The 27971-nt window shown below is 37.0% G+C and overlaps 1 protein-coding gene across 1 annotated transcript; it reads left to right on the top strand.

Moving 5' to 3' along the window:
• The first annotated feature begins 564 nt into the window (after positions 1-564).
• Positions 565-26564, top strand: LOC129567506 (pituitary homeobox homolog Ptx1). The gene is made up of 5 exons (XM_055444470.1): positions 565-1686; positions 5588-5911; positions 15919-16059; positions 16160-16410; positions 23291-26564. Exons 2-5 carry the CDS (start codon positions 5626-5628, stop codon positions 23879-23881), a joined length of 1269 nt encoding a protein of 422 aa, XP_055300445.1. The 5' UTR covers positions 565-1686; positions 5588-5625; the 3' UTR covers positions 23882-26564.
• Positions 26565-27971: the final 1407 nt, after the last annotated feature.

Below are 27971 nucleotides of genomic sequence, written 5' to 3'. Positions count from 1 at the left end.
ACAGAAAAAAAACAGACACACACACACACACGCGGAATAGCGCGAGCAGAGAGAAAGAGATCAGCCAGCGTGGAAAAAGAGATTCGAACACGTCGAGAGCGAGAAACACTGATCCATATGCACAGAGCACAGCACACACACAACCACATTCAAACATCCTTGGTTTTGGCTGTGCTATCGAGTGGCAGCACGAAACTCGAATAAAATAAATAAATATATACGGTCGTACATAAATTTTCGGTTGAATATGCCAGGGAATATATAGATCCACGACGTATAATATCATTCTGTGTGTATTATTTCGGTGTGAATGAGTGCGAGAGATTGAGTTTTCCGCCTGTTGTTGTTGTTGTTATTGTTGCTGCTGCTGCTTGCCTTTTGTCCCATAGACTAGTTTGAGAATCATACACACACTCACAGAGCGATATACGAGCACCGACAAACTCAACGAGCCATAAACATACACACACCCATACATACGCGTATACTAGCATACATGTAACTCATCATCGGTAGAGATCGCGAACAGTTTACAGCATGCGAGAACAGCAGCCACATTTGATAGTGAAATTCAGTCGTTAGCTCTAGTCGTGAACGCAACACAACAGATTTTCGTCGTCACTCGCTTTTTTACCGATTTTTCCACAAACTGTGTATGGGCAGTGAACGTTACGTTCTCGCATTTATTTGAAAAGTTAAACAATTTTCGGTTGAAAATTCGTCGTATTTACCGCATAATTTGAATAAAAAATTGCAATAAAAATCTTTGGATTTCGAAAAGAAATTCCTTTAAGAAATATCCGAAAAAACATATTTTTTTCTAAATTCCGTGGCAAGAATTCAGTAAATATCCATATGATTACATCCAGGGACAGTTGAACTAAAAAAGAAAAAAGTTGGTGAAGCGAAGCAAAGAAAAATGGTGTGGTGAAAACTAAAAAATAAAAAAGAGTGTATGTGCCCTTTCCGCGCTATTTGTTTGCTGATAAGAAAATATCGTCGAAATTGAGTACGTTGAGAGAGTTGGGCTATAAAAGCGAGAGAAGACAGACATTATTTGTGTATGGTGAAAAATAGTCAGCATATGAGCCCATTCATTTTGTGTGAGAAAGCGAGCCTTTTAGCAAAAAAAAAACAAGTTATCGTTTGTAACGTGTCCTTTTTATGTGTCGCATCGAATGCATCCGGTTGGTCAAACAATTCCGTCGGTTCAACATACGAATTATTTGCATAAGTAAGCCATCGACAGTTCGAACTAAGCTGGACGAATAGCATCAGCTCCGGTGTGTCGTTTTGTGTTTGGTGTAGATTTTAACGCGAATGCGAAAAAAACCAGAGCCGAGAAAATACATTGACGCTTTAATTTTGAACATTATCTGAACACGTGAAAAAGAAAGCCGCATTTAGCACTTACTTCAGACTAAAAACGTTGTTAAAGGGAGAGAGAGAGAAAGAGAGAGAGAGAAACCATAGCAATAAATCGTGTGTTATGCCGCAGAACCGGACACTTCAGCATCCATAAACAAAAAGCAACAAACAAATCAAAGGCGCAAAGCAAACAGCATTTTTGGCCGAATTGTGTCCAGTTGGCCGAAGGCACACGAACAAAAACTACGCAATTCTGAACGAAAGGCGATTTGGCGACAATTGTTGGGCACACACCACTGCAACCAATAATTCAATTCGGTAAATATCCGTTTCCAGTTATCGTACATACGTTTAGAGTGTGTCTCTCTTTGTCTCTGGTCAACACCTCCCAAGCTAAAGACAACTATAAACCATTGGCATTCATTACAGTATTCGTTTGGCCATTTGTCGCAAACTCATTGCACTACAGCAGCAGCAGTAGCAACAGCACTCTTGTGAATGCGAGAAATAAAAAGCCGTCTAAAATCAACAAAACCCCATATCCACGAATAGCGTCGACGCTGTCTGTATTTATTCTTTTCGGTGCAGTTTTTTTTTTTCATTTCGCGATTGCCCCGATGTATGTTTACATATGTGCGCGTGTTTTTCATGATGTCATTCGCTCGTATTTTACAGAAAAATTTTCATCTGTTTTTCGGTTATTTGCGAGCGTTTTCAGTGATTTACGTATGTTGCTTACAACTTTGTTTTCCGGCCAATGCGCTTCATCACCAATTTACTGCATCAATTGCATTATAACACGCTCGCACGCTTCACTCACTCTTTCGCCCCTGTTCCACAGATACACAGCCGACCGTTTGGCCCGCCAAACTTCGAATGATCCACAAAAACACCATTTTGTGGCAAATAAATTTATCAATACAGCAAAAATTATCGTCGCATATTTTATGAGGCCCCACCGAAACGACTAATGTTTTCATGTATGCGGTGCGTTGGCGAATATCCGTGAACAAGAGCCACACATAGGCGATACTCTCTCGCTCGCTCTCTTTCTGCTTCTGCCTTTCGGAATTTGCATGGGTAAACACATTTTGCGAACAATTCGATTCGACATTTTAAAGTGGTTTAGGATTTGCAAAATCGTTGGCCAATGCAAATGAATCCGGTTTAGAGGTGAAATTGAAATACGCATTTTAATGGCAATTTCAATTTTTTTTTTTTCAAATCCTCCAATGAAATTTATTGGTGAATCTTGAGCACAATTTTTAGAAATGGCTACTATCAAAGTGTATGCCGGCGTACATATAAGCGATTGATTCATTTGATAGAGATTGAAATACTTGGCAACTGTCCAATTGTAACAGTGGTGGAACATTCAAAATGGTCATTCGATGCTCGAATTCTAATCAATTGGATTTTTTTCGGGGGATTAAAAAATAATAAAAATGCTTAAATTGTTTTTGAATTGAGAATTTATCGGTAAATTTGATTGGTTGCACAATAAAATAGATTTTGAAGAGGAAAAAGTTTTGGTTTAGCCGACGGCACCACTTGAATCAAGTCTTTTTCATCTTTTGATAAATTTTATTGAAGAATAGACGTTTTTTCGGTTGAAACAAGCCGCAAGACGCCGATTTTGTCATCCAACACATCCGGAAATGGAATTTTTTTCTTCAATCCACAGAGGAAATAAATAAATCAAACAATACAAATAATTGGTCAGACAGGCATTGGTTAGTGTTTGGCGTCGTTATGTCACCTTCAAATTATTTTTTTAAAAAAATTGATAAGAAAATCGAATCAAAAACATACATTCTTTTTCCTATTTCAATACATAGATAATCAAAGGAAAATGCTTCCGAATTTGGTTGTAGTAAACAACGGAAAACCACTTGAATTGTAATCGTGTTGCAGTCAATGTGATGTTCTCGCGCTACCTAAGCACATGTAACCAAAAAATCAAATGAATAAATAATGGTGAACAATTTCTAATGTAAACGAATGCCCCGAAAAAAAGAAAGAAAGAACACACGGTTTTATCTCTATCAAAACGAAACTAGAAAAACGACGTGGAAAATTGTTTGGTTTCTTAGACAAAGTCAAATAATCGTTTTACGTAACAACGGTAGCCGAATTGTGACAATTATAGGATAGAATCATTATATGTACAGAAGAGCAATGTGCGTTTATCAATGTTGTTTGAATTTAAAAAAAAGCATATTGCTTTCGAAGCTGTTTTTATCTTTGATTACGAGCATACACGTACACCACACTGCACTGCGTTTGATTATTGTTTGCTTTCATTTGATAAAACATTTAATTGGTGAGAAGATTTCGGATGTAGTTGTTGGTTTAACTGGCGCCAATTGACAAAAATTCGTGTCATAATTTCCACCTCGATCGAGTCATATGTTCAATGGAATGCGTGGTAATTGGGCCCAGAGCCGGGCGATAGATGAACAAATAAGAAATGCCACATTTGTAGAGACTTGGATTAAATATGATGTTCATAAGTAAATATATAAACAGTTGTTCATCGAATTCAAAGCTGCTTGCAAATCTCTCAAACAATTAAAATTGACTTTATTTCCACTCGAGTGGACGGCTTCAATTGCTGCAATGGATCCTATTTGAATTAGTTTTGTTCATTTCAACAAAATCTTCTAAGAAAGAACGGCATTTTTTCCCATTTCGAATGGATGTGGAAATGAACGCGGAATAAAAAAAAACAACTTATTAGATGATAAATTTTGTCAAATGAGAATTTATTCTCTCCAGTTGTTTCGTCAGCCGTGTACAGACATTTCACATGCACGCCACAGGCAAAATATCAAGATGATTTATTTGATGTTCTAATCCCCGCATTAAGGATCGCATGTACACAGACACATATGGAAAATCATTACGAACCAAAGTCACGAATGCGTACGCATAGCTAAATAAACAGCACAACTAATCCAAAAACCAACGCATGCATAAGTCCGATTCCTTTTTCGACACATTTTTACTCGATGACTTTTTTTTCGTTGGTCTCAATTTTTTTCTCTGGTTTTTTACTCTTCTCATAGTGAAGAGTATCAAAAACAGTTCTTAAAACAACAAAAGACTGCGTCTCTGTATTTTTAGCCGGATTCTTGTTAAGTGACAACTTCAGAATTATTTTATTATGTTTGTCTTGGCGTTTTTTTTCTGTGTCTGTAATCGAAAATGCAATCGGTTCAATTGATCCTAGCGACGGATGCTATTTTAAGGCTAGTAAAAAACATAAATCGTGGTGAAAAAAACGGAGTCAATTTTATTTCGGTTTAATTTCATAATTTCCTAGAAATTGATCTCAAAGTACTTGTTGATGGTTTTTTTTATTGTTTTCAATCCAAATGACATCTCATTCGGCCAAAGTACGTTGATTTGTTAGAAATATTTTTAGCTTGTTTCGATTGAAGAGGAACGCTTAAGAGTCGGTAAAATTCAAACGATTCAGTTATGACCAATTTTCGATACTTTTGTTCAATTAAATGGTAAAATAAGGATTAGCAATGGCCTTACTCGAGTTGCGATATCAGAAAATATTTCGACACAATATTGTTTCGTGTTTGATGGGTGCTATGGAATTAATCGATATTTAAGTCACGATAATTATCGAAAACCACCCGAAAAAAGTGTTTTATTCGTTGTAACGGCAAATCAATCAAAATAATTCAATGAATAGAGTCGATCATACGATGACGTGTCGTGGTTCGCATTGCGTCGCAGCCAAACCAATAAATTTTATCAACAATTGGAGAAGTTGCCACCGCTTTGTCATTTCCCGCTCAAAGGATTAACTCGCAAAAGAAAGAAAAAAACGTTGATCATTGCCGCACCGTTTTGAGCTCTTATTAAATAGCCATAATTTAGACTGTGTCAATGCAACCGTCGCCGTTCCTTTATTTAAACCGCAATTAAGTTTATATTATTTTTTTGATTTACAAACAGTAATAAGATGTTCGGCAAATAATAAAACACCTTTGCCATACAGACAGCTTGACTTTGTCAAGACAGAGCGAGTGAAAATAGAAAAATTGTTCTTCCACTTATCTAAATCACATTCGTTATCATTCCGAGTCATTTAACCTTATTTTTTCCCCACCGTGTAAAACACAATTCGACAACATTGTAACGGCAGAAAAAGTCAACTTTATCTCTAAACTGTTTTTTTTCTACAATTCGTTTTTTTCAGATTTTTTCAAACCAAGCGCAGCAAACTAGTGTCGCGAGATGGAGCGTGGATTACAAAGTATGACAGACGCGCATGGGCTGTGTCTGCAAGATTTCGTTACGGGCGGTACAAACAATGGAACGAATAACGATCATTTGCACAATCATCATAATTTGCATGATTCGGTTTCATCAGCGGTTAGCGTATCGTCGGCGATCACAGGTCTTATGTCATCCGGTAACAATAGTTTGAATCATTTGTCACATGACACGACGAACCACCATCATCATCATCACAGTTTGTCGAATACACCGACACTGCATGAACCATTGGAAAAATTGAAACGTAAGTCGTTTCGGAAAATATTATTTTGAATATATTGATAGTTTTTTGTTCTTGTTTGGAACATGATTTTCCCATGAAGATATCTTTTTTTCTTTAAAAAAATGTTGAATTTTCTTTCTCATTCCAATTTCTGGTCTTTTTATTCCTCGTCTCTTCTTTCCTTTTCATTTTCCTTCATTTCTGTTCCTCCCCCTTTTTCACGCTTACCTAATTTCCATCTCCGTGTTTCACAATTTTTCGCCTCAAATTTTCGTTTCACACATATTTTCATTCAGCAATTTGTTTCTCAATCGATCGAAACGTGAGTTTTTCGGCAAAATATTGTGGGTGGCAATTGAGCGCATGACTTCAATTGCAGGACATCCGAACCACAATTTATTGGTAGAAAATTTACGATTCCGCAGGAAACCGAATTCGAAACTCGTCAGAATTGAAAAGAAATTGGATTATAATGATTCGTTCACATCTGGAAATTGGACTCTCTTCTTCAACGAAATAACACACCGAAACCAATCGATGTCATTCGATACTCACAACAATTTTTGGTGTAATAACAAACATACGTTTCACTTCTGTTTATTTCTTCTTAATTTGGTGTTGCCACTTGTGGCACCACTGCTCGGAACTTGCTGTTATTTTTATAAGGATAAAACCAGACCAATAATCGTCTTACAAGTACTATCTTACGACCGAAAAATTATTCGTATTGTTTTGGAAATACAGAAACTAAATAGAGAGTACGTGTAATCTGAGCTAGTTCAAGTACTACTTTGGAACGCATGGTGAATCATTCGTTTGACTAAGTAATGGGCGCGTGCTCAGCCGAAGGTATCATTTGATAATCGCTTTAATTTGTAAACATCGTACACAACGATATAATCTCACACCCGACAGAAAATTGGGAGAAAATGAAATAAAAATTCAATTATGACTCTTTCACAATCGTATGAACAGCGTTCAGTGAACATATAACATTGCCTTTGATCATGATTTTATCCAGCCCATTGCCGGCCAGATTTTTATCGCATTGCACGCGTTTTTCCATTTTTGACACATATCAAATATGACGCATTTCGTTCGATTGAGCAATTTAACGTATTTGAATATGCCACTGCCGTCGCTGCTGCTGCTGCTGTGGGGTTCTCAGCGATAATGTCTTAATTTTTCATTGCTTTGTTCACATGTCATTTGAATGAATGTAATTTGATCTAATTGTTTTGATCAAACAATAAGCAAATAGTCGTCGTCGGTTGTCAGTCAACGTATTGAAAACAACATAGTCAAGAACATGAAAAATCATAATCAACTAAACACACTCACTCACTCACTCACTCATTCATCCATTCCATTCAGTTCATTGTTGAATGGAACGGTTACTCTGTCTATTCATTCGACACTTTGACGACACTTTTACACAATATCGCTGTGCGAATCATGACAAACCGTTCAAATTAGCAGCCCCTCTACATGCACGCACAGGCACAAGTGTTATTTTCTCTTGCATCGCAAGCAGAGCATCTCGTAGATCCATCGAAGGGTCGAAACGAAACTCTCGATTACACAACTACAACAACAGCAGCGGCAGCAGAAGCAAAAAAACACGCATTCAATAATGTTGTGTTTTTTTAGGGTGTTCAATTAGGCATGACCGCTCATATTCATCGCTACTGATGTTGCTCATTTTTTTCTCTTCTCTCGTCGCTTGCTTGCTCTCACTCGTATTCAATAAACATATCGTTCGCATTGCTGCGGTAAATGACGCTTCAATAAATCCCATTCATATAACGCAATCGCTTAATATATATCTCATTCATTGAGCGGAGTGAAACAAACAACACAAAAAAGTGTGAAATTACTTTGTGCGTGTTTAAATGATTTGTTTTGAAAATTTGTCATCATAAACACACAAGTGCACGAATAATGTTGGTTTTTCATTTGAATCCCGTTTTTGCGTTATTTGCGAATGGAAAATATTTAAATAATTTTATCACAAAAAATATGTCAACATTCAACAGAAACGACATGGAAACTGTAAGTTCATTTCAGTCTCACTCAGCAATTGGCCAAAAGAGGTCGAATACTGCTGTTTGGCTGTGTAATAAATTGCGACAGCAATGATTTTGGCAGCACAGAATTAAATGGACATCTTCAGCAAACTGTCGTCTCTATCTCTCGGTGCTAATGCGTGATGAATATGCATACGAAATTTCCGAGAATGAACGGGACTTTCTTGCTAAATGTTTCCCTTTCGCCGGAATTCAAGTGAAAAACAGCAAGTGCATGTACTCAATATTGTTGTTTGTACATTTAATCATAAATTACCTTCAAAATGGCTGAAGTTCATTGGTTTTGCAAACAACATCCAAATTCATATTACATTATCTTATTTCATGTTTCGGTCGTCTGTCGCATTTAACATGCGCGCATCACCGAAAATTCCGTGTGTTGATTTCATTTTCATGACATTTGTTTCTCTATTTTGTTGACACATTTTCTGTACATTCATTTGCATTTTGCATAAATTTGCCCGCTGCAACTCTCTCTCCCACTTTCTTTGTATACGGTACGATGTGTCAAAAGCAATAGGCGACAAAGTACATGGAAAACCTGATGTAAATTACGTTATGTAATGAATAAATGTTTCCTTTTTTCACGGTACAATTTACCGCTGTCGTGGCAGAAATGAGCTTCATTTGCGTCTCTATAGTAAAATATTATCGTTTGTTGGAAAACAGAGAGGAAGAGAAAAAGAGATGAGGTGCGCCCGCGCGAATCGCTCACATCTGTAATCATTTTCAATGGCGCGCAGCTACATATTTGCTGCACCACATAATTTTCCATCCGTCCGCCAGCGCATCTCATGCGCTTCGCATCTAATGTTTAATCGTGATATAATAGCCATAATAACAATACGCTCTCTTTCTCTCTCGCTTCGCGTAAGTAATTTGACAGTTCGAATATGCAAATGGTCTCATGATAAATGCTTCTGAATGCGTGTCACCACGGAAAATTTATCATCACCACCACCGCTCACTGCCACCACGGAAGCGCTTGGCAGCAACAATGGCACAAGTGTATGGCGTACAATAAAATATCGCTCATACATTTTTTAACCTCTACCCCGAACGCTCGTTGTACATTTTATCAGTCGCATTGGCTGTTGGGTACCAACCCATGCTCATTTTCCCGGTACAGCATAGAATATTCCAACATGTGTTTTCAGTAACCGCCCCAAATCGCGTTTTAAACTTTTTTTCTAAAATAACTTTCAATATCATTACAACGATTAAAACTCATTACCATCCCTAATGAATCGTTAAACTGTACATATTTGACTCCTTTGCTGAATGAAAATTCAAATGAGTGGGATTAAAATCAGTTCTGGAAAATATGTTCATAATTTTTGTTCGAAGCGAACAAAACACAACACAAAAATTTGGTAATCCTTTTCGAATTTAAAACGCGTGTGCAAAACGGAAGTTCCGCTTCGAACCAACATTTATCGATTGACTGACTGTTCTCACTAAATTTCAAAATAGTATCACAACTAATCTCTTTATCTGATTTTGTCTCGTTCATTTCGCTTAGATTTTTCAAGTGTCAAGTCGTTTAGTTTTTTCTTCTCCAGAATAGACAAATTTAAGCACACTTTAAATTGAACGAACAGTCGAGGAAAATGTGAGAATTGTGAAGCTTCGATGCACAATTAAGTGCTGTTAAATTTGTGGTACGTGTCTTCGTGGCTTTCGTGGGTATTTTCATAATTAATACGAAACGGATCGCCTGTCAAATGAAGTGTGTACATCTGTACATTTTGACGAAGCAACACAGGAAAATCCGCTTCAATGCATTCAAATAATTTTTTCGTCGTGTTTCTTTTCAGTCTTCTGTTCACTGTGTGTGTGTGTGTTTGCATCGCAAACATCATTTTGATTTTTATGGAGTGACTTTGATGGAAAATCTCATTTTGACAAATTTTCCCTTGAAACCAAAACGGAACAACGAATGAAGAAATGTGATAGCTTCGTGGGTACGATACACAATTCAATCACAGAAAAATCAAACGATATGTTGGTTCTGGTATTTAATTTAAGTGGTTCTTTCCTCAACGCAAATACAAGACGAAAACAAAAAAAAATCGTTTTAATTAACGCATTTGCTTGGACTTAACTTTTGTTTGCCTTCAATTATTTCAATGCATACAGACGAAAATTGAACAGTATTTTTTTGAAAATTGAAGCATGAATGAAGAAAATCGATTGAAATCACAGAAAATGTTACAATTTTTTCCATTGTTTCGTTTTTTTCGAGCTTCGATATTCAATCATTGGTTCATTGAAATCAAAAAATGTTTGTATAAGGCTGAGATATTACCGGAAAAATCACTGGTGACACACGTTTCCCCTGAAGTTATTGAGCAGATTTATGTTTAATCCTTTTTACATGATTTTCTTTTCCTTTCTTTTAGTTTAAAAGCCAGAAAAAGGTGATTTTTTTTTCGACTAATTAAGTTGCTTTCAATTCCAATGTCAACTCATTCATGATAATAGTGTTCCATTTCAATGAAAACGTATCGTGATGTTTGTAAGAAATCATCATTTTATCTCAAACGAGATAAGAATTTATAAATATCCCAAAATATTCAGTACTTGATATTGTAATGCGTATGAATCATTTGTCTCAAAAGAAGTGAAAAAAAAACAATCATGTTCCAAATGATTCAAAATCGTTTTCGTTCCGTAAAGAGAGCATCCATAACAAATGGCTCATCGAACTGAATGCATCGAAGAAGAATAAATTGCCATAAAATATGCACCAACCTGGGTCCCCGAGTTCGGAAAATGTGACACTAAATGTTTCTGCATATAAATCGCATCATTTTAAGTAAAAATGCAATCGAAGATGAATGGCAAATGAATGTTGAACACAAAAACAAACCATATGGACTGGATTGGGTGCATTCTGATTAGGGGCGAATAAAGATTGGTTGGTTTTTGCGGAAAATCGAAAGTGTTTGTTGAATGCATGCGACCGTCAAAGTCAACGCAGCGAAGAGATAGTTCATTTAGTTGTGAATAAAGCCGTACCCTTCACTAAACAATGCAAATACCAGCATCAATATAATGATAGCGGTATAAAATTAATATCATTTGTATTTGATGTAAAAATAAAATACACATTAGCATTATGGCCGCGTAAACACAACCAGTAAACGCATTTGGGGTTGGATGACGTGCAAGAGCAAGAGCAGCAGTAGAAGAGCCCGTTGTAGTGATTTGTTTGGTTGGTATGGGCAATGCATTGATCACAGCCGCACCAGCACAAGCATACCGAATTGCTACGGTGAAAAAGAAATGCTTGGGAAGCGAAGGAGAAAAGATTGCATTGTGAAAACGTAGCATTGGTGGCTGTTGCACTGGAACAAGAGTTGAATGTATTTATTCGTTGGTGACACAGATGATATATTAATGTATAATAAGCCATATGGGACCAATTTTCTGGCCAAATGGAGAGATTGTTTTCGGCTTCTTTTTAACATTGTTCGAGAGAGTGAGAGAGGAAATGCGAGAGTTGCGACGAGAGCAGTTCCTTTTTGTCATTCTGCATTGTTGGGTGTTTTTCCTTCTTAATGTTGTTCGTTGTTCGCATAACGATCTTGTCTGTTGTATTCTTTATGGGCCTCCATGTGGAATGTGTGCATGGGCTTATTTTATGGAATCTAGAAAATCTCTCTCTCTCTCTCTCTCTCTCTCTCTCTCTCTCTCTCGGTCAGCATCAAGATCTTTTTCGTGAATGAATGCGTCACAAGATGGAGAGTGAGTGGATGTTTGTCTGGTCGCGTGAGCCGGAAAATAGGCGCATTTCGTATAATAATCACATTTCGGTCAATTTTTGTCTGGAAACGAAGGAAAGATACTTAATCCCTGCATGGGAATCGCATAATTTATGAAAATAGTCATAACCTATGCTAAAGCAAACGTCCAAAAGTGCTGCATCAATACGCATCGAGAGAAAGCGTCATCTTCATCGTCGCCGTCGACCATTCGACACAAGAAGTTGTCTTTTCCGTTCTCCATCAGTCCCGTCCGGTGCGTGCACCATATTTTGCGGTTATTGATGGCAAATACAAGCATATGGCACGACATGTTTGACTTTTGCAAAAGACATAATCGGAATCATCATCAAAACGAAATATCTAAAAACACACACACACATAAACATCCCGAATGAAAATCAAAATATAATCGTAATGACAATGATGCTATTCATTACATTCATTTATTATGTTTGCGTTTGCGTGCAAAATATTTGTTTTGTGGTTTTTACTTGGTGATTTTTATTTATCGCTTATGAACAATTTATCTATTGTTATTTTTTCCCTTCCGTTCATTCACGGTGAGTGTTCACTACCTCTGTCTCTCTTGCTGCTACTTCGGCGGCGGCTGTTATTGTTGCTGTTGTTTTTGTTTTGTGTGCTTGATGTATCTACTGCCGTTTGCGCTCGATCGCTATAAATTATCCGGTTGCTGCCAGGGGCAATTTCATATCACATTGCACGACTTTATTGTTTTTACTATTGATTCGCCCTTATTTGTCATCTCCTTTTTTTCCCATCTGACACTGTGTGCATTCACTGTTCATTGTCTGGCGTTTGTACGCGTACGCATCGAATGTGCTCGCAACAAAAACAGCAGAAAAATTTGTTATTTTTATCGTTATTATTCGCCATTAGTTTGTGTATTTTATATTTGGTTGTGATTTTTATTTGTACGTCGAGGCGATTCAAGCGAGACAACCACAACAGCAAAAAAATGATCGGATTTTGTCTCCGCGCAAAAACCTATACTGGCGATATCGAACCCTTTTTCGATTTTATTACACATTTGGCACGGCTCTCAACTCAATAAATATTTTTGGCGCTCTGGCTGAAAATCATTTCTGCCATTATATTCTCGTCGACGGCGTCGGTTTTTTTTGCTGCTCGGCCATTGTTTCTGTGCATTTACTCTGTCTTTTATATACTATTGCGGTAAATATTTTTTTGATTTGGGTTCTGTGCATGTGTGTATCTCTTCTCTCTTTCTCTCATTTTTTCGGTATTTTTATCAACACGGTCGCCGTGTGAAATGGACCGTGTTATTAGCAAACAAGTTGCCATTTTATCTTTAACCTTTTTACTTGCGTATTTTTTTTCCGTGTAACATATTTTTATGATGCCCTTTTTTGTGTTCTGACGTCCCAATTGTATCATAAAAGAGCGTTTCGCCGAGTGTAATTGTTTTTTTGCGCTCGGATTCGTTCGCGTAATAACCATTTTGTGATCAACTCAAATTTAAAATTGAAATCGGTAAATGAGCGAAAAATGTGTACTCTCTCTCTCTCTCTCTCTCTCTCTCTGAAAAAAGAGAGAGAGCTCTATCTGTCGATGCTATTAAGTTTCACTCGCAATTCCATAAATCAACTTATTTTTATTAAGCAGATCCCAAATAACCAATGCCAGTAATTACAGTTAAACTGTCGGCAAAAAACACACACACCAACCAGATACTTCTAGGCGCTATAATTTATTTTATTCACACAAAATATAAATAAAGATCATCCCAAGAAATAAGCGCGAATTCGAAAACTCGCTCGCATTTCGACGGGCGAAATTTATAAGTGAGATTAAATTTTTAATCACTCAAAACTTTCAAAAAAAAATCTCTCTAACTAAATGATATTCGATTCCACATTTTCAACAATGAAATAAATTTGTGACAAATGATATCGTCGCAAGCAAAGAATTTATTCAATCATTTGTTTTGCAGTCGTAAAATTTGGCACTGTAAATTTGTTACGATTAGCAAAATCACTGTAGAAATACCTCGGTGTGATAAATAATATCGAAAATTTAGAGACAATACCAAAATAAATACAGACGCACGCACAAACACATCATCGCCGCCGATTTGCTTATTGCCAGTGCGTCCTTTGAACTTTTATAAAAATAAATTTCGGGCAATAATATTCAACGGCAAGAACGCATCGTCATTTTTTTCTTCTCTCGTCATTGCATGAATCATTTATCGGAGCAAAGCTCGCGCGCGTTCATTCTTATCTCTAGTTTATTTTCATTCTCCTTTTTGTTTACACCACTTTGCGTATAAATTAGTTCTATTTTGCCGATTTTCGAAATTAATTGTCATCAAAAATAGCACGAAACGTGACAAACGCTGAATTTTTTTCGGTTGTCGTCCCGTCGGCAATTCCATTTGGCATCCGTGTGCTGCATTCGCGTAGGCAATGTCGCGCGCGCGCGTACCACATCGTGTAATTTATGTGTTGAAACATTCCAAATATTCATGTTTGTTTGCAATAAATTTCTAAAACGGAACAATCTATGCGACGGTGTGTTGATTTGACTTTTGATCGCACATATTGTCTCCTGCTGAATGTTCTGTGATATTTGATGAACATTGTTCATTGAACAAGAAATCGTCTGAATTCAAAAATTCATGGATTTTCTTGTGCATTTCGTATTTTAAGGCGAAAAATATGAAACTCTGTTTATCATTATGTTGATTGAATCAAAAGCTTTAAATAATTCAAATATTTCACACTTCTTTAGCTAGCGGAAAACTTTCGACCAACTTTTCTTTTTTTTATTTCTTCCGACCGAAGTATCATCATAAAATTAACATTTAAAAAGACATTATGTTTTTAGTGATACGAGGACTATGTAAAATAAAAGTGAAAAAAGGTCTTTATTTTCAGGGCGTTTATAAAATCATCGAAGAAAAAAACAAGACAGAGTTTCTTGAGTTTTTAGTTACTTATTCTATTGTGTTGTTTCACAACAAAATATTTTTTGGCGCACTACATGAAACGCATTTCATCAAAGTAACTTGAAGTAATATATTTATTTGCAACAAAGCACAGAAAAAAGATTTCCAGTTATTTCAAAAATAAATTACAAGATCTTGGTTTTATTTCTTTTTTGAAATATACTGCCTCTGGTTTGAATTGAATAAATAATATGAGCATAAAATTCAAATTCACCATAATTTGTTTCAGTACTCAAAAAATATTAAGAAAAAAAAGCAGATTAGTAGCTCTAAATTTTATGTAGTGCTAAAAACAAGAAGTTTTACATCAGTTCCAACTGTTGTTGCTCGAGCCGATATGTGCACATGCAGTGAGAGTTTATGTGAAGAAAAAAGGGCCGATGCGATGTAAAACATGTGCACGCTTTTGCCCTAATGTGCGGTATTTCATTTTTACCATTCGGTGCGTCAAGCGAAAAGAAGAATAAAAAAAAGTGTCAGGGCATCTCATGTGTACGACATGAGAAAGGCAAGACAAAATAGAGAAATAAAAATGCAATAAATTTTCTCCGAGTTGACAGAGTCGTTAGTTGCTATCAGCTACTGGTAAATGACATTAGAATGCAAAGCACATACGCTGCTTAAATGAAATGAAAGCAAATAAATGTCCAGAAACGGAATGCATTCAATTCCAAAATGAACGCACCATAAAACGCGTGAATTATTGAATCTGGAGAGAAGAACAACACCTGTCAGACAAGCATAACAAATTTGTTTCTACGAAATTACCGATAAACGACGTATGTCAACACATTCGTTGAATGCCAAGCATTGGCCAACGATCATTATGGAATAATTACCCGTTAAATAAACCAAAGAATCGTTGGAATTTGGTTGGAACAATCAAAGAGCAATTGATTGGCATTAATGAATTGGAATGGGTTTTCATTTGCATTAATGGGTTTTATGGCTTGAAATTGAGGAATTTTATGGAACATCAGAAGAAAATAACCGTGCAAGGAAATTGTGTTGACTTTGAAACATTTGGCGTTTTTTTGTTTTACATTTTTCCATTCTTGATGCCAAATAAGAGATTTCTTGAGCATTTTCCTTGGAACAAGCGTATTGCTGATCCTTTGGATTTCGATATTGTCCATGCCTTAGAGTAAAATTTGATCGCGAATCTCTTCTGTTTCTTTGCAGTCTGGGCTGAAACAGGTGATTTCCGCGATAATAGCCACAGTTCGATGACCAGCGTCGCAAACAGTCTCGATATCAGTCAGCTACATTTCCAACCACCAACAAACCTACGGAACAACAAAACCAGAGACCGAAAGGCTGACGGTAAGCTATTCTTTTCCGAATTTTTTTCTTGTGTTCTTTGTAGGAAAATTGCATTGAATTATAATCAAACATGAAAAAAAAACAAATCCAATTGATTTAGGCAATCGATCGTTGAACGAGCCAAATGTGAAAGTGGAGAACACCAATTTAGTGATACACGATGAACAAATTGTGGGTAGTGAGGAAACGAAAAATGATAAAAAGAATAAGCGACAGCGTCGCCAGCGAACCCACTTTACATCGCAGCAATTACAAGAATTGGAGCATACGTTTAGCCGAAATCGATATCCGGATATGTCAACACGTGAAGAGATAGCAATGTGGACCAATTTAACAGAAGCTCGAGTTCGGGTAAGTACTTTAATCCGAATGGCTTTGCTTGGATATTTTGTTAGGCAGTTACTGTTGCGCATCGACGTCGCCTGTTCCCGTTGCCCTTGTATTCACTCATTCCTGCTCTCTCTCTCTTTATCTCTGAGGCAGACACATTCACTCTCTCGCTCAAAATCTCATCGAGACAAACACACCGACCGTCTGTCCGACGGCGAATCCAAAAAATCATGGCCGATACCAGCAGCATACAGTGGATACATGCCATTTCTATCTTTTTCATAGCGCATTTTTCGTCATCATTTTCATTCATTCCTTTTCAACGGAGTGCACCCAACAGCCTGGAAATCCAAATGCGATTTGGCATCCATTTTGCCACACTTTGATTTTTTACGTGTTGAAAGTTTTTCCACTCGTTTTCATGCCACGGCGAAGACATTGATTCACAGGCGCTCAATAGCTTTGAGCCGGTATTAAGTTGCATTAACCTATTCGAAATGAATCTCCAAAATACTTTAATACTGGGGCAATTTAAATTTGAAGCCAAGACAACAACAACACAAAAAAACATAAACAAAATTGATTTGTTTTCTTCTTTCGCTTATTTGTGTGTCGATGTGAGCGAATCTAGGTTGATTGTGCATTAAATACTTGAACAAATAAATCGATTTCATTAGATTTGGATTTGGATGAAGGTTAATCAAATGTCATCTGTATTCATCACCTAATCCGCAGTGACTGTCTCAGTGCCTTTGGCTACAAATGCGAATGCGACACTTTCTCTGTGCTGCTGTGTGTGTTTTTTTTCATTCGTTCTGGGAACGAATTTTTTTTCATTGCCTTGTTTGATGAAGACATCATTTAAATGTTATTTCCCAGCTCATAATTTTATATTCAACGATAAATAAATGAGCATTTCATTATGATGAACGGCTCTTCAGCCTCGACCGAGTCTAATTGATTTTTACGCCAATTATCAATGGCTTAATCGGCCTAATTCTATGGGAATTCAACCAAATTTTGTGCAGCTATCATTTGTTAAATATCACTTATGCTGCCTACAAATAACATGCATTTAAATGGAAACCCATACACAAGACGGGAAGAAAAACCTAACTGCCGTGAACTATTTGAAAATGGATTTAAACTTGTGCAGTGTTTTAGTTCCGGCTCATTATGAGCCGTGCGATCTGTTTCAGTATCATTTGAGCAGAAAATTACCAATAAATGTTGAACACGCGCTACACACAAAGCCCCCTTTCGGAATATACTAATGTGTGTGTGTAATGGCCGCAGTGTGTGGAAATGAAATGCAACCATTATTAACTGTGTCGTCATCGTCGCCGTCGCCGTCGAAGCAGATTTAAATAAAATTATTGGCGTGACATAAATATTAGTTTTGCACGTGCTAATTCGTGTCGAAATCTAATTTGAATTCAAATGGAATTTTCGCGGCAAACACACACGATTTATATCGTAATGATTTGGGGTTCAAATACACGTAAACACAAACATGGGATCAAAATGTTCCACTATTTTATTGTGCTAATGCGCGCGACAGGCACCCGCACACCGAGATTTTAGTTTAATTTTTACTGTTTTCATTTAGCCGCCACCACTGCCGCTGCTGTGTGTCTGTGTTTTTTTTCTAGGCTACGTTAAACAAGCAGCACGTGCGTATAACGGGGTATTGGTGCGTCGATCGATGATGATGCAACCAACCACAAAACAATGAAAAAGTGAATGCACAGCAAAAGCAAATAGAAAATTTTATGGACTTTTTTTATACTCTCCATCTCACTCGCCCTCCTTTGCTTGAATAGTCGTTCTGCATCCCGAGCCGAGAGATTATTTACCAAAAATATTTGAAATCATTCAGCATGTTTTAGGATTGTTTGCGAGTTTATGGGTGCGTGCATTCGAACACCAACGAAATGAATGTCGGTTTATAAACTCAATTTATGTTCACTATAATTTACAGAAAATTTACCAATGTATTTATAAAACCGGTGTGTCATTCGTTGTTTTGTCGGGGTGCACAGCTATTTTGCAATATTGACACTGACTCGAAAATGTTTTGTGTATGTGATGCTTTTACAAAATTATTATGCCCACAAGAATACTCACATGCAATGTACGCTGGCGTGTTGTTTTTGCAACATGGAATAATTTTTTGGTCTGACTGGGAGTTGCTTTTCGATCGAGTTGTGTTTCACCAATATTATGATTATTATTGAAATTGATGTAAATACCGGATTACAAAGTTAATCCGGAAACAATGCATGCGCTCGTGTATCGAAATCAGCATATCGAAACAGTGACAATTTATTTCTGTGGTAACTGGTTAAAATGCACTACAACCAAATAGAGGAAGAAAAAACATCACCCCTTTGCTCATCTCGTTTTGTGAATCATGATAGCCGACCAAAACATTATCGTAAATTCAAAATGAATGTGAAAACATATATTTTTTTATCTAACCAACCATTTGGTTCGTTTGAAGGTTAAGATATTTGGATTCGTAATCGAAATTTATGTCGAATTTTTCTCGTTTTCTAAATTGGATGTCTTCTAAGCCAATTACTTCATCATCATTTCCCCATGTCCGGTAAAATCGATGAAAAACTCAGTGGCGTTGTTGTTGTGGTGCAACCACTTTTATTGAAAATATCGTAATTTATTTGTTTCGCATTGAATTTTCGGCACATTTATTACGCATCGATAATCTTGATTGATAAGTGTTTTCATTTCTAATCTGCCAAACAAAATTGTGAACAGCTCGCGAACGCCGCTATTATTCGTGACATGAATGTTGACGGTGATATGCACATGTCGATTTTCCCTCGTCTGAAATCGATAAACTTTCAATTAACATGTGACAAATTTATTATGGCCAATAAAAATAACAAACGTCAATTTCCATTCGATTGAGTTAATCGCGGGTTTAGAGTTGTGTGATGTGGCGAAAAATTCCCGCAGCATGGGCTATATCTCTGTTGTTCAACAAAAACTACTTTGGTATAGTGTAGCGAACGCATTAAATGGCATTTAAAAGAACAACAACATCGGTAATAAATGCAATCATTTAAACGATAAATTGAAGTATTAGTTGTTGCGACGGGATGAAAAGAAACGAAGGAAAATAGAAAAATCGGTACGCATTTTGCCTTCTAGAGGCCATGCTCTCTATTCTATGCTCTCTCTATGCCATGTGGCATGTAGCTCTTTTCTTTATGACGTCTATCTACATGTAATTACATGGAAGTTGTGTGCGTATGAGCCCGCACGCGCACCACTGCGTAATACCACATAATTATTTTTGCACCCCGAAAATTATTCATTTATAAATGGATATGGAAAAAGTCCGTCATTCGTTCATTCATACGATGTGTGTATACAGAACACTCATCGATGGGTGGCAACGATGCACAAGATTCTAAATGAGTTTGCCAAAACAAATTATACAGACGAAAAGAGATTTTCGGTTGCAGAATATCGTTAATAAGATATCGCGAACGCAGCAGAAGCGCAACTCGCACTTATACATACGTACACACACTCACAAACAATCTCCTCCGCTGTTCGTTTCGGCCGTTAATCTCATCAAGTTACACAAAGTGTAATTTTCTTTTTGGCTGCGAGATAGAGAGAAAACGTCAAACAACCCCTTTTGCACAAAGTTAATCTGCTTTATGGGAGCTAATCTCGTCATTATAAAATCAGCCGACTGTAAAAGAACAGTAGGACATTTTCATTCTATCGGAGATATCGCAGAGAGTGACAACTAAATCTTGCAACTCGGTCGATAGTTTTTGAAGGAGGTTTTCGCCGTTGCCGTCGCTGTCGTCGGCGCCGCAATCAAACCGATGCTGATGAGCCAATGAAATGGCTCTATCATAGAAATGCCAACAAATGGAAAACATATTTTATTGAATGTTCCAATAATTGTTATGACACATACCACAAGCTATCCGCTTGCAAATTGCTCACTCAAATTCCCTCAGCGGGCAAACCACAATTTTGGGGCATCGCTACAACTTAGATATACATACAATTTATTACGATTCACATCTAATTGAGATAGTTCGTAAATCTTTTAATGACTACAAAAGTAAGCTTCATTCCATTGGACAAACGAACAGCAGAAGAGATGCAATGAATTTCCGAGATAATTCAATTATCGTCATTAATGACTCCTGTTTGTGTGTTGCGCAGCTAAATGGAGTAAAAAATTGCACAAAGCGAATAAAATTAATTGTCGCCGTACAAACATTTGATGTATGACTTGCTATCTAAAACAATTATTCCATTATTTTATGGTTGTCTAATGTAAAAAATTAACATCTCTCTTTCATGTCTCTCTCTCTCTCGTCTTAGTTCTTAAAATGGATTTATTAATAGCTATTCTTCAGCGACTCGATGGAAAATTTTCAACAGCGTCACTACTCCAAATACTCGACTCGCTTTTAATTTAAAATCATTGATGCATCGCATTTTTTTCTTTTTCTTTTGGCTTTGCTTGCCTATCGCCGTGAATTACCTATTTCACGAGTCGCGACATGCAAGCTATGAAAATTCCCTATTTTCCTTTCGGAAGTAAGACAGACAGTATCTGTTGGTGTGCATCTCGCTCACTCGCTCGGTCGGTGACGACCGATACAGACGGTGGGGGAGAGAAAAGAGCAAGGAGGTGGTCTTAGCTTGAATGAACATTGACTGACATTGGCATTATTTCTTATTATTGAATGTATTGTTGGCTGTTGTCATGGTTGGTATCCCATTCGACGATATGCGTGAGTGTGCGTATGCTCGCGTCCGCTCTTTCTATCTCTCTCTCTCTCTCTCCCCCCCTCGCACTCTCTCCGGAGAGATAGATCGCAAAAGTAATTTATTTCGACATTTTCTTTCCATCGATTACCGAAAAACACATCCAACAACCGTGTATCATTTTGCCTCTGATGAAAGAGAGAGAGAGAGAGAGTTCGCCGGGAGTGTGAGTTGAACGTCGCGCGGTGTTTATTATTTGAAGTGCACATTCACAGACCGAAAGAAAAATAAAAATAAAAAATAGACGAGACCCATATATACGTACGCGTGTGCTGAATGTTCAAATACACTAGAAAAAACGGAGAGAATAATATATTAAAATATATCTAGTATTCCAAAACGCATCCGCCATTGTTCAAAATGAGCGTATGCGATGCGCACTTCGTGTTAATACACATACATACACTCTCCCACACATACACATTGTACAGTCGTCTCAGGCGATAGACAGTTGGCTGTTCTCTTTCTCACAATTTTTCTCGCTCGAGCCGAACCATCCACACAGCAGTGGCAAACAGCATCCTCTCTACTATCAATTCAATCAACCACTAAATACTAAACGTATAATAATGTTTTCGTTTATGTGCGCATCCATGTGTATAATTGTGTGGGGGAAAATGAAGATAAACGACATTTGCTATATGCTTAGAGAAGCGTTACCCGAATGGTATCGGCATTCAGTTTTGGGAGGGAAAATGGGCGAATGAGAGTGAGCGAGAGAAAGGGAGCAGGGGAGAGATAGAGGAAGGAAAATGTTAAGGGAAAAAAAAACATCGAGAGAAGAAAAAAAAAAACACGAAGAAAATTCTGAAGGAAGCTTCAACAACATATTTATTATGTTGCTTCCGAAAATACACACAAACGCACAGTCTCGGTTTGGTCTGTGCGTATTTTTGGGACGAAGCAGATAAAATGAATTGGATGTTTTTCGGTATCTTTGCACGTCGATTGCTCCATCTTCATTTGTTTTGCTGTTTGTTTGTTTTTTTGCGGCGAAACGATGATAATGCTGCCAACTCAAGTGGCACGCACATTTCATATCTGCGGCCGAGCGAATGTTGGAGAGTAAATAAGGAACGAAGGATTGTCATTGCAAGCAAACTATGTAAAAGCCACCATTATATCGTTTATTTACTCAACATGAAATGTCATCGTCATCATCATCGTTGCCGGTACGCATTATCGTAGTCACAACACGCAGCACACACACTCACACAAAAGGCACACAGAAAATGGATGAGTTGGATCTTTTGCTGTGTGTATAGCAAAATATTTCTCTCACTGTTTTTCGTTCCATGTCACTTGAATATTGCTGTTGTGTATGTTGATCATTATTTTGTTGGTTTTTGACTAAATGGGGAGCCAATTTATATACATCAAAAGCACACACAACGACGGAAACAGCAGAAAATGGGCAAACACTATTGTTTATTCGCATCATCCATTCGTGGACCCATCCATTTGCCTGCCTTCATTACATAATATTTGTTTAACCCGTACTGACATTCATATAAATATTACAACATTGTGCACGAACCGCACACACACACACACACACACAAACTCGCTCAGTCACTCACTCCCTCCCCATCTGTCTCCCATTCTCTTGGCCGAAGATGAACGACCCAAGAATTTTGATAAAATATTGAAGCGCATCCCTGCTTAAATATTCAACAATATGCCAGCACGAAAAACGTGTCGAAGAATATGAATTTATGAGTAAATTTTGCCGGAGCCGTACAGTAACAGCATCGGCATCAGTGGCATAGTTTGTGAAGCAAACACTTTCGTCGAACCGATGAAAATTAAACGAAATAGGAAAATGCGAGAGAGAGAGAGAGAGGAAGAGAAAAATGTATCTGCATTGCAAAATATAGCTAGATCTAAATTAGAATTTATTATTCTGTTTCGCCCAGCCGATAACAAAGACTAATTTCACAATGCCCCGCCGTCACTATGCTATTCTATAGCATTTCAGCCGAACTGAATTTCAAGCGAAAATTGATGAATAAGTAAACTTCCTATAAAATTGTCTGATCTTTTTTTTCGTTTTTTTTTTTGCTTTTTGACGCAGGTCTGGTTCAAGAATCGTCGAGCAAAATGGCGTAAGCGTGAGCGCAATGCGATGAATGCAGCCGCTGTTGCAGCAGCCGATTTTAAAAATGGTTTCGGCACTCAATTTATGCAACCGTTCACCGATACCGATGCGTTGTACTCATCATATTCGCCGTACAACAATTGGGCTACAAAAGTACCATCACCATTGGGAGCAAAAACCTTTCCATGGCCAGTGAATCCATTGGGTTCCGTGGTGACTCCGAACCATCATCAAAACTCTGTGAATTGCTTCAACACATCATCGTCATCGGTCAATATGAATTCGACTGGAATGTTGGCCGCAACTGGTATGAGTGCGCCGTTAACAGCAACACCAACAGCAGGTACATCATGCCCGTATACCGGTGCCGCAAATCCATATTCGATGTATCATCGCACACCGGCCGAACCATGCACGGCCATGTCATCCAGCATAGCCACACTACGATTGAAAGCAAAACAGCACTCGTCTGGTTTTGCAAGCCCATATTCAGCGCCGTCGCCGGTATCAAGGTCCAATTCGGCCGGCTTATCCGCCTGTCAATATGCTGGCATCACCGATGTGTGAGATAACGGTTTCGGGGCCATATCGAATATATTTTCGAATCCTTCATTGTATTACATCAACAACAATATGAAATTCAAGCAAGAATCAGACGATGGTCCCATGACATTGACATCATCCAAGGAAACTGACGACGAGGATGCTGTTAATGCTGACAATATTCCAAACTAAACAATACACCCATTTATCATACAGACAGAGAATCAAGCAATAGAGTATTCATCGTTTCCACCTCAAACCGATTTCTGTTAAACAATCAACCAACTTTACGTGATTCGTGTTCCATTCGTGACTTTAAAGTTGAATGAATGCTATAAAATAAATGACATTTGGAAGGTTTCTCCATACACCAAAAAGCTTCAGTACAGTTATTAGGTTTTGCCGCACACACTTATTCCTTCGTTTGGCTTGTTCGAATTGAACGTAAAACTGAATAGGATAGAACAGAAGGAAAGAGAGAAAGAGAAAGAGACTGTCTGAGACAGAGACAGAGGATAGGAAGGTAGGGAGAGAAAAATATAATTTTTGCGTTTAAGTTAGAGTTTAACGTTTTCAAAAATGAAGAGAAAAAACTCACTCAAAATAAAGTTGTATGCATTTTGTGCAATTTAATTAAGAATGTTTGAATGCAGCGACTGTTCGCTATATATAAAATACATTTGAACAAACACAACATGGTTTGCTCTATTTAGTTGTAAAGTCTAGTCTTATTTTTCATTTCAATGCCATTGATTTATTATTTAAGATGAACAACAAGTGAATACATTCTTTTGTACAAGCACTGGCCCAGCATACATTATATATAAAGAAAATATTACACCGATTGAGGAAAAGATGCGAGAAAAAAAGAAAAACCATTTGAATACCTTCAAATCCTAGTGTTAGAGAGACGTTGCCAATAAACATTAGCGCATAAGTTTTTCTTTTTTGAGTAAAACCAAAAAAACCAAACAAAAAACTGAACTTGAGTATAATAATGAACGGCTATTAGATTTTATTGGTCATGGCATATTAGCGCCCCAACATTGATTACACTCTATTATTATTATATTAAATAATAGGCCAGCCACTAAGTGAAATTACCATTAAAGAAAAATTCATGTATGATTAGCTGTAACATAAGGGTCATCCAACCTATCATCATTTAGTATTTATACCCGGGAGTAAAGTGGAAAAACCATTGGATTTTAACTATTACCATTTTAAGCTAGCAGACAAGAACAACAACAAAAATTTACAAAAACAACAACCTGTAACTTAACAATTATTCTGTAATCTTTTAAATGTCAGATTGTGTCAGATTCACTAAAAACAAATCACACACACACACAAAAAAAAATGAATGACTAATCAATTTTTAAGCAACTAAGAATTTCGACGTACATTTTAAACGGGCCGATGAAGAGAATGAACAAAAATGAGTTAGTTCTCAATGCATAGCAATTTAAGCAAATCAATCTATAAATTATGGATGTAAATCTAGGAAAAAAAGACAATACTTAATCGTAAACTATCCAATGTGTGAATGTTTCCATGTCATTTGTTCAATCGATTGATTTTTATTTTTGGTGAAATGATTCAAGGCAAAGACAAAGGCTCTCGGAAATTTGTGCCTACAACGTCAAAGCAATTGACATTTCAATGCTTTTAAGTCAGTAGAACGTCAATGCTGCTAATGACATTGACGTTTCAGGCAAAAGCAACATAGGCGATTTTTGAGAGCCGTTGTATAATTTGATAATATATAGAAGAAAAAACTAGAATGATGAATGTGAATTATCTGAAAATTAGCATTATGTTAATTAAAAACAGATAAAACTAATCGTCGCATTGCAGTTTTTTTTCAATCACATAGTTTGCGCGCTTTCGAGATAATAAAAAGAGACAGAAAAGCGAAAAAAAGAAAAGAAAACGGCCGCTTTGATAAAAGAGGAATGTCTCGGTGTGTGTGTGTGTGTGTGTGTGTGTGTGTGTATATAATAATGTCAATGAGTATGAATGTGTAGTTTTTGAACGGGAGTGGCAGAGTTGTTTCTAGAAAGCGAATGATTTGAATATTATTGTGCGGCACATCGATAAAAAGCAAAACAGTTTTATTTGATCGGCTCTCACAAACAGATCGGAAAAACCACTGAAAAATGAACCTTGACATTTTTATTGGGCGATTTTGATGATCCGATGAAACGACGATTATTTTATTGCATTAAAAGGGAAATCTTTGGGAAAGATACCGATGGCAAGGCAAAAGTTCAACCAATTAATCGCGATTATATGAACAGTATTTGACACACATTTAACTCTTTCTTATCTGGGATGATTAAAAAAAATCTTTTTGTTCAACAGAAGACAAAAGCCCGTACAATAAATGGATGAATCAATTTAGAAATAATAATCAATGCATTGCGTTGCTTCATTACAAAAAAAAAAAAATATTTACAAATGTATTTCCTATAAATATGGTATACTTCCTTTACAATTTATTGAATTAAAACAAAATAACTAAATTATTTCCTTTGTAGATACGAGAAAGGAAGTTCTATTAGTATATTGTATGAACCATTGCAAAAAAAAAACATACACAAAAAATGAAGAACAAAACCCAAATCTTACAAATATTTAACAATGTAATGATGCTAAATTAAATACCAAATTAAAGATTCAGAGTAAATTAATAATAAAATGAGAAGAAAAAAATCCAAAAAATCAAAGTGGTTTTAATGCGATGAAGATCCTTCTTCCGTCCCTTGGCTGGTAAATAAGAATGCTAATCGAATCAGGATATGGTGATACTTTGAGCGGATTTCCGTGTTTGACCACCTTGGCAACGGTGCATGTACAATGTGCATTGTGCATCGGTGTCGACCACCACACTAGTGGCTGATTTCACCACTTCCCTTGGACAAACAACAACATGGTTTGCTCTATTTAGTTGTAAAGTCTAGACAAACACATGCATTGCGCCACTAAATTGTAAAATCCGATTGTTTCTTTGGAAAAGTGTTAAAGAAAATATTTGTTTTGTTTTGTGTTGTTCTACCTACCGCATAGAATAGACAAAATTCGGCTCACACATGATCAGCAGCACGAACAATGGGAAAACAAAAATTAAAAGAAAAACAACAGAAATATCTGCAGTGGAAATGGCGAAGAGAATGGGTGTATAAACGGTAAAACAACCAAACTAAACTAAACTAACATTCACACCAAATTTATTCATAATATCGCATTAATCGCATCCTATTTATTATTCACCCCAAAAGCAAGCGGAGAGAAGACACCAGAGCAAAAAAAAGTGAATCGTTGTCGCGGAGATGAAAATGGGCACAATGAAATAGGCTGTGTAATAGCTACTGATATTGCTGTTGTTGTTGTTGTTGATGCTATTACGGGGCGAATGAAGTTCGCATTTTTTACTCGGAACGTGCATGGTGCCAAAGCAATAACAATGTGTACATTGCCAAGGGTGACGAAACTGTAAGCGGTAGTTTGTAATGTGGCTGTGAAATTGCCGTGATTTAAAAATAACAAACACGATTCAAATACACTCGCTCTCTTTCGTACACACACGCGCCGTGTGCCCCGTTCGAATGATTGAATGGGAAAAACAAGTTTTTGTTTACGAATTTCGGTGTTGCTGCGAATATTTTCTCCGAATGCAATGCGTTCAATAGACATTTACATTTATTTGTTTTGTGATATTGTGCACACAGTGAGTGAGTGTGTGCGTGCATGTTCGAATCGTTGTCGCGATTCATCGTCGGCCCATATTTGACACATTGGCGTATGGGTGCGTGCAGCATCAAATGATTGCGGGCTGCGGTGGAAAAACTTAATCAAAATCACAGCGTTCGTCCCATTTTCGTTTGCCGTTGCTTTTCATTAATTTCATCATTTATTACACATTGAATTCGCACACACTTCCTCTCTCGTCTACACTTTATTTGAAAATAGTTTACGGTTGCAAAAGGAGCAAATAAAGGCGAAATGAAATGAGAGAAAAAATAACAACAATGACACGCACACGCTACTTTTGCACGATCTTCATTTCAGCCCCCTTCGCATAGCGCAAAGCATCTCAACATTTTATTCCGCA

The sequence above is a fragment of the Sitodiplosis mosellana genome, unplaced genomic scaffold (assembly GCF_009176505.1).
Source record: "Sitodiplosis mosellana isolate CC-2019 unplaced genomic scaffold, AAFC_SMos_1.0 Smas_scaffold_11, whole genome shotgun sequence".
Lineage (NCBI taxonomy): Eukaryota > Metazoa > Arthropoda > Insecta > Diptera > Cecidomyiidae > Sitodiplosis > Sitodiplosis mosellana.
This window is presented reverse-complemented; position numbering and strand designations above follow the sequence as displayed.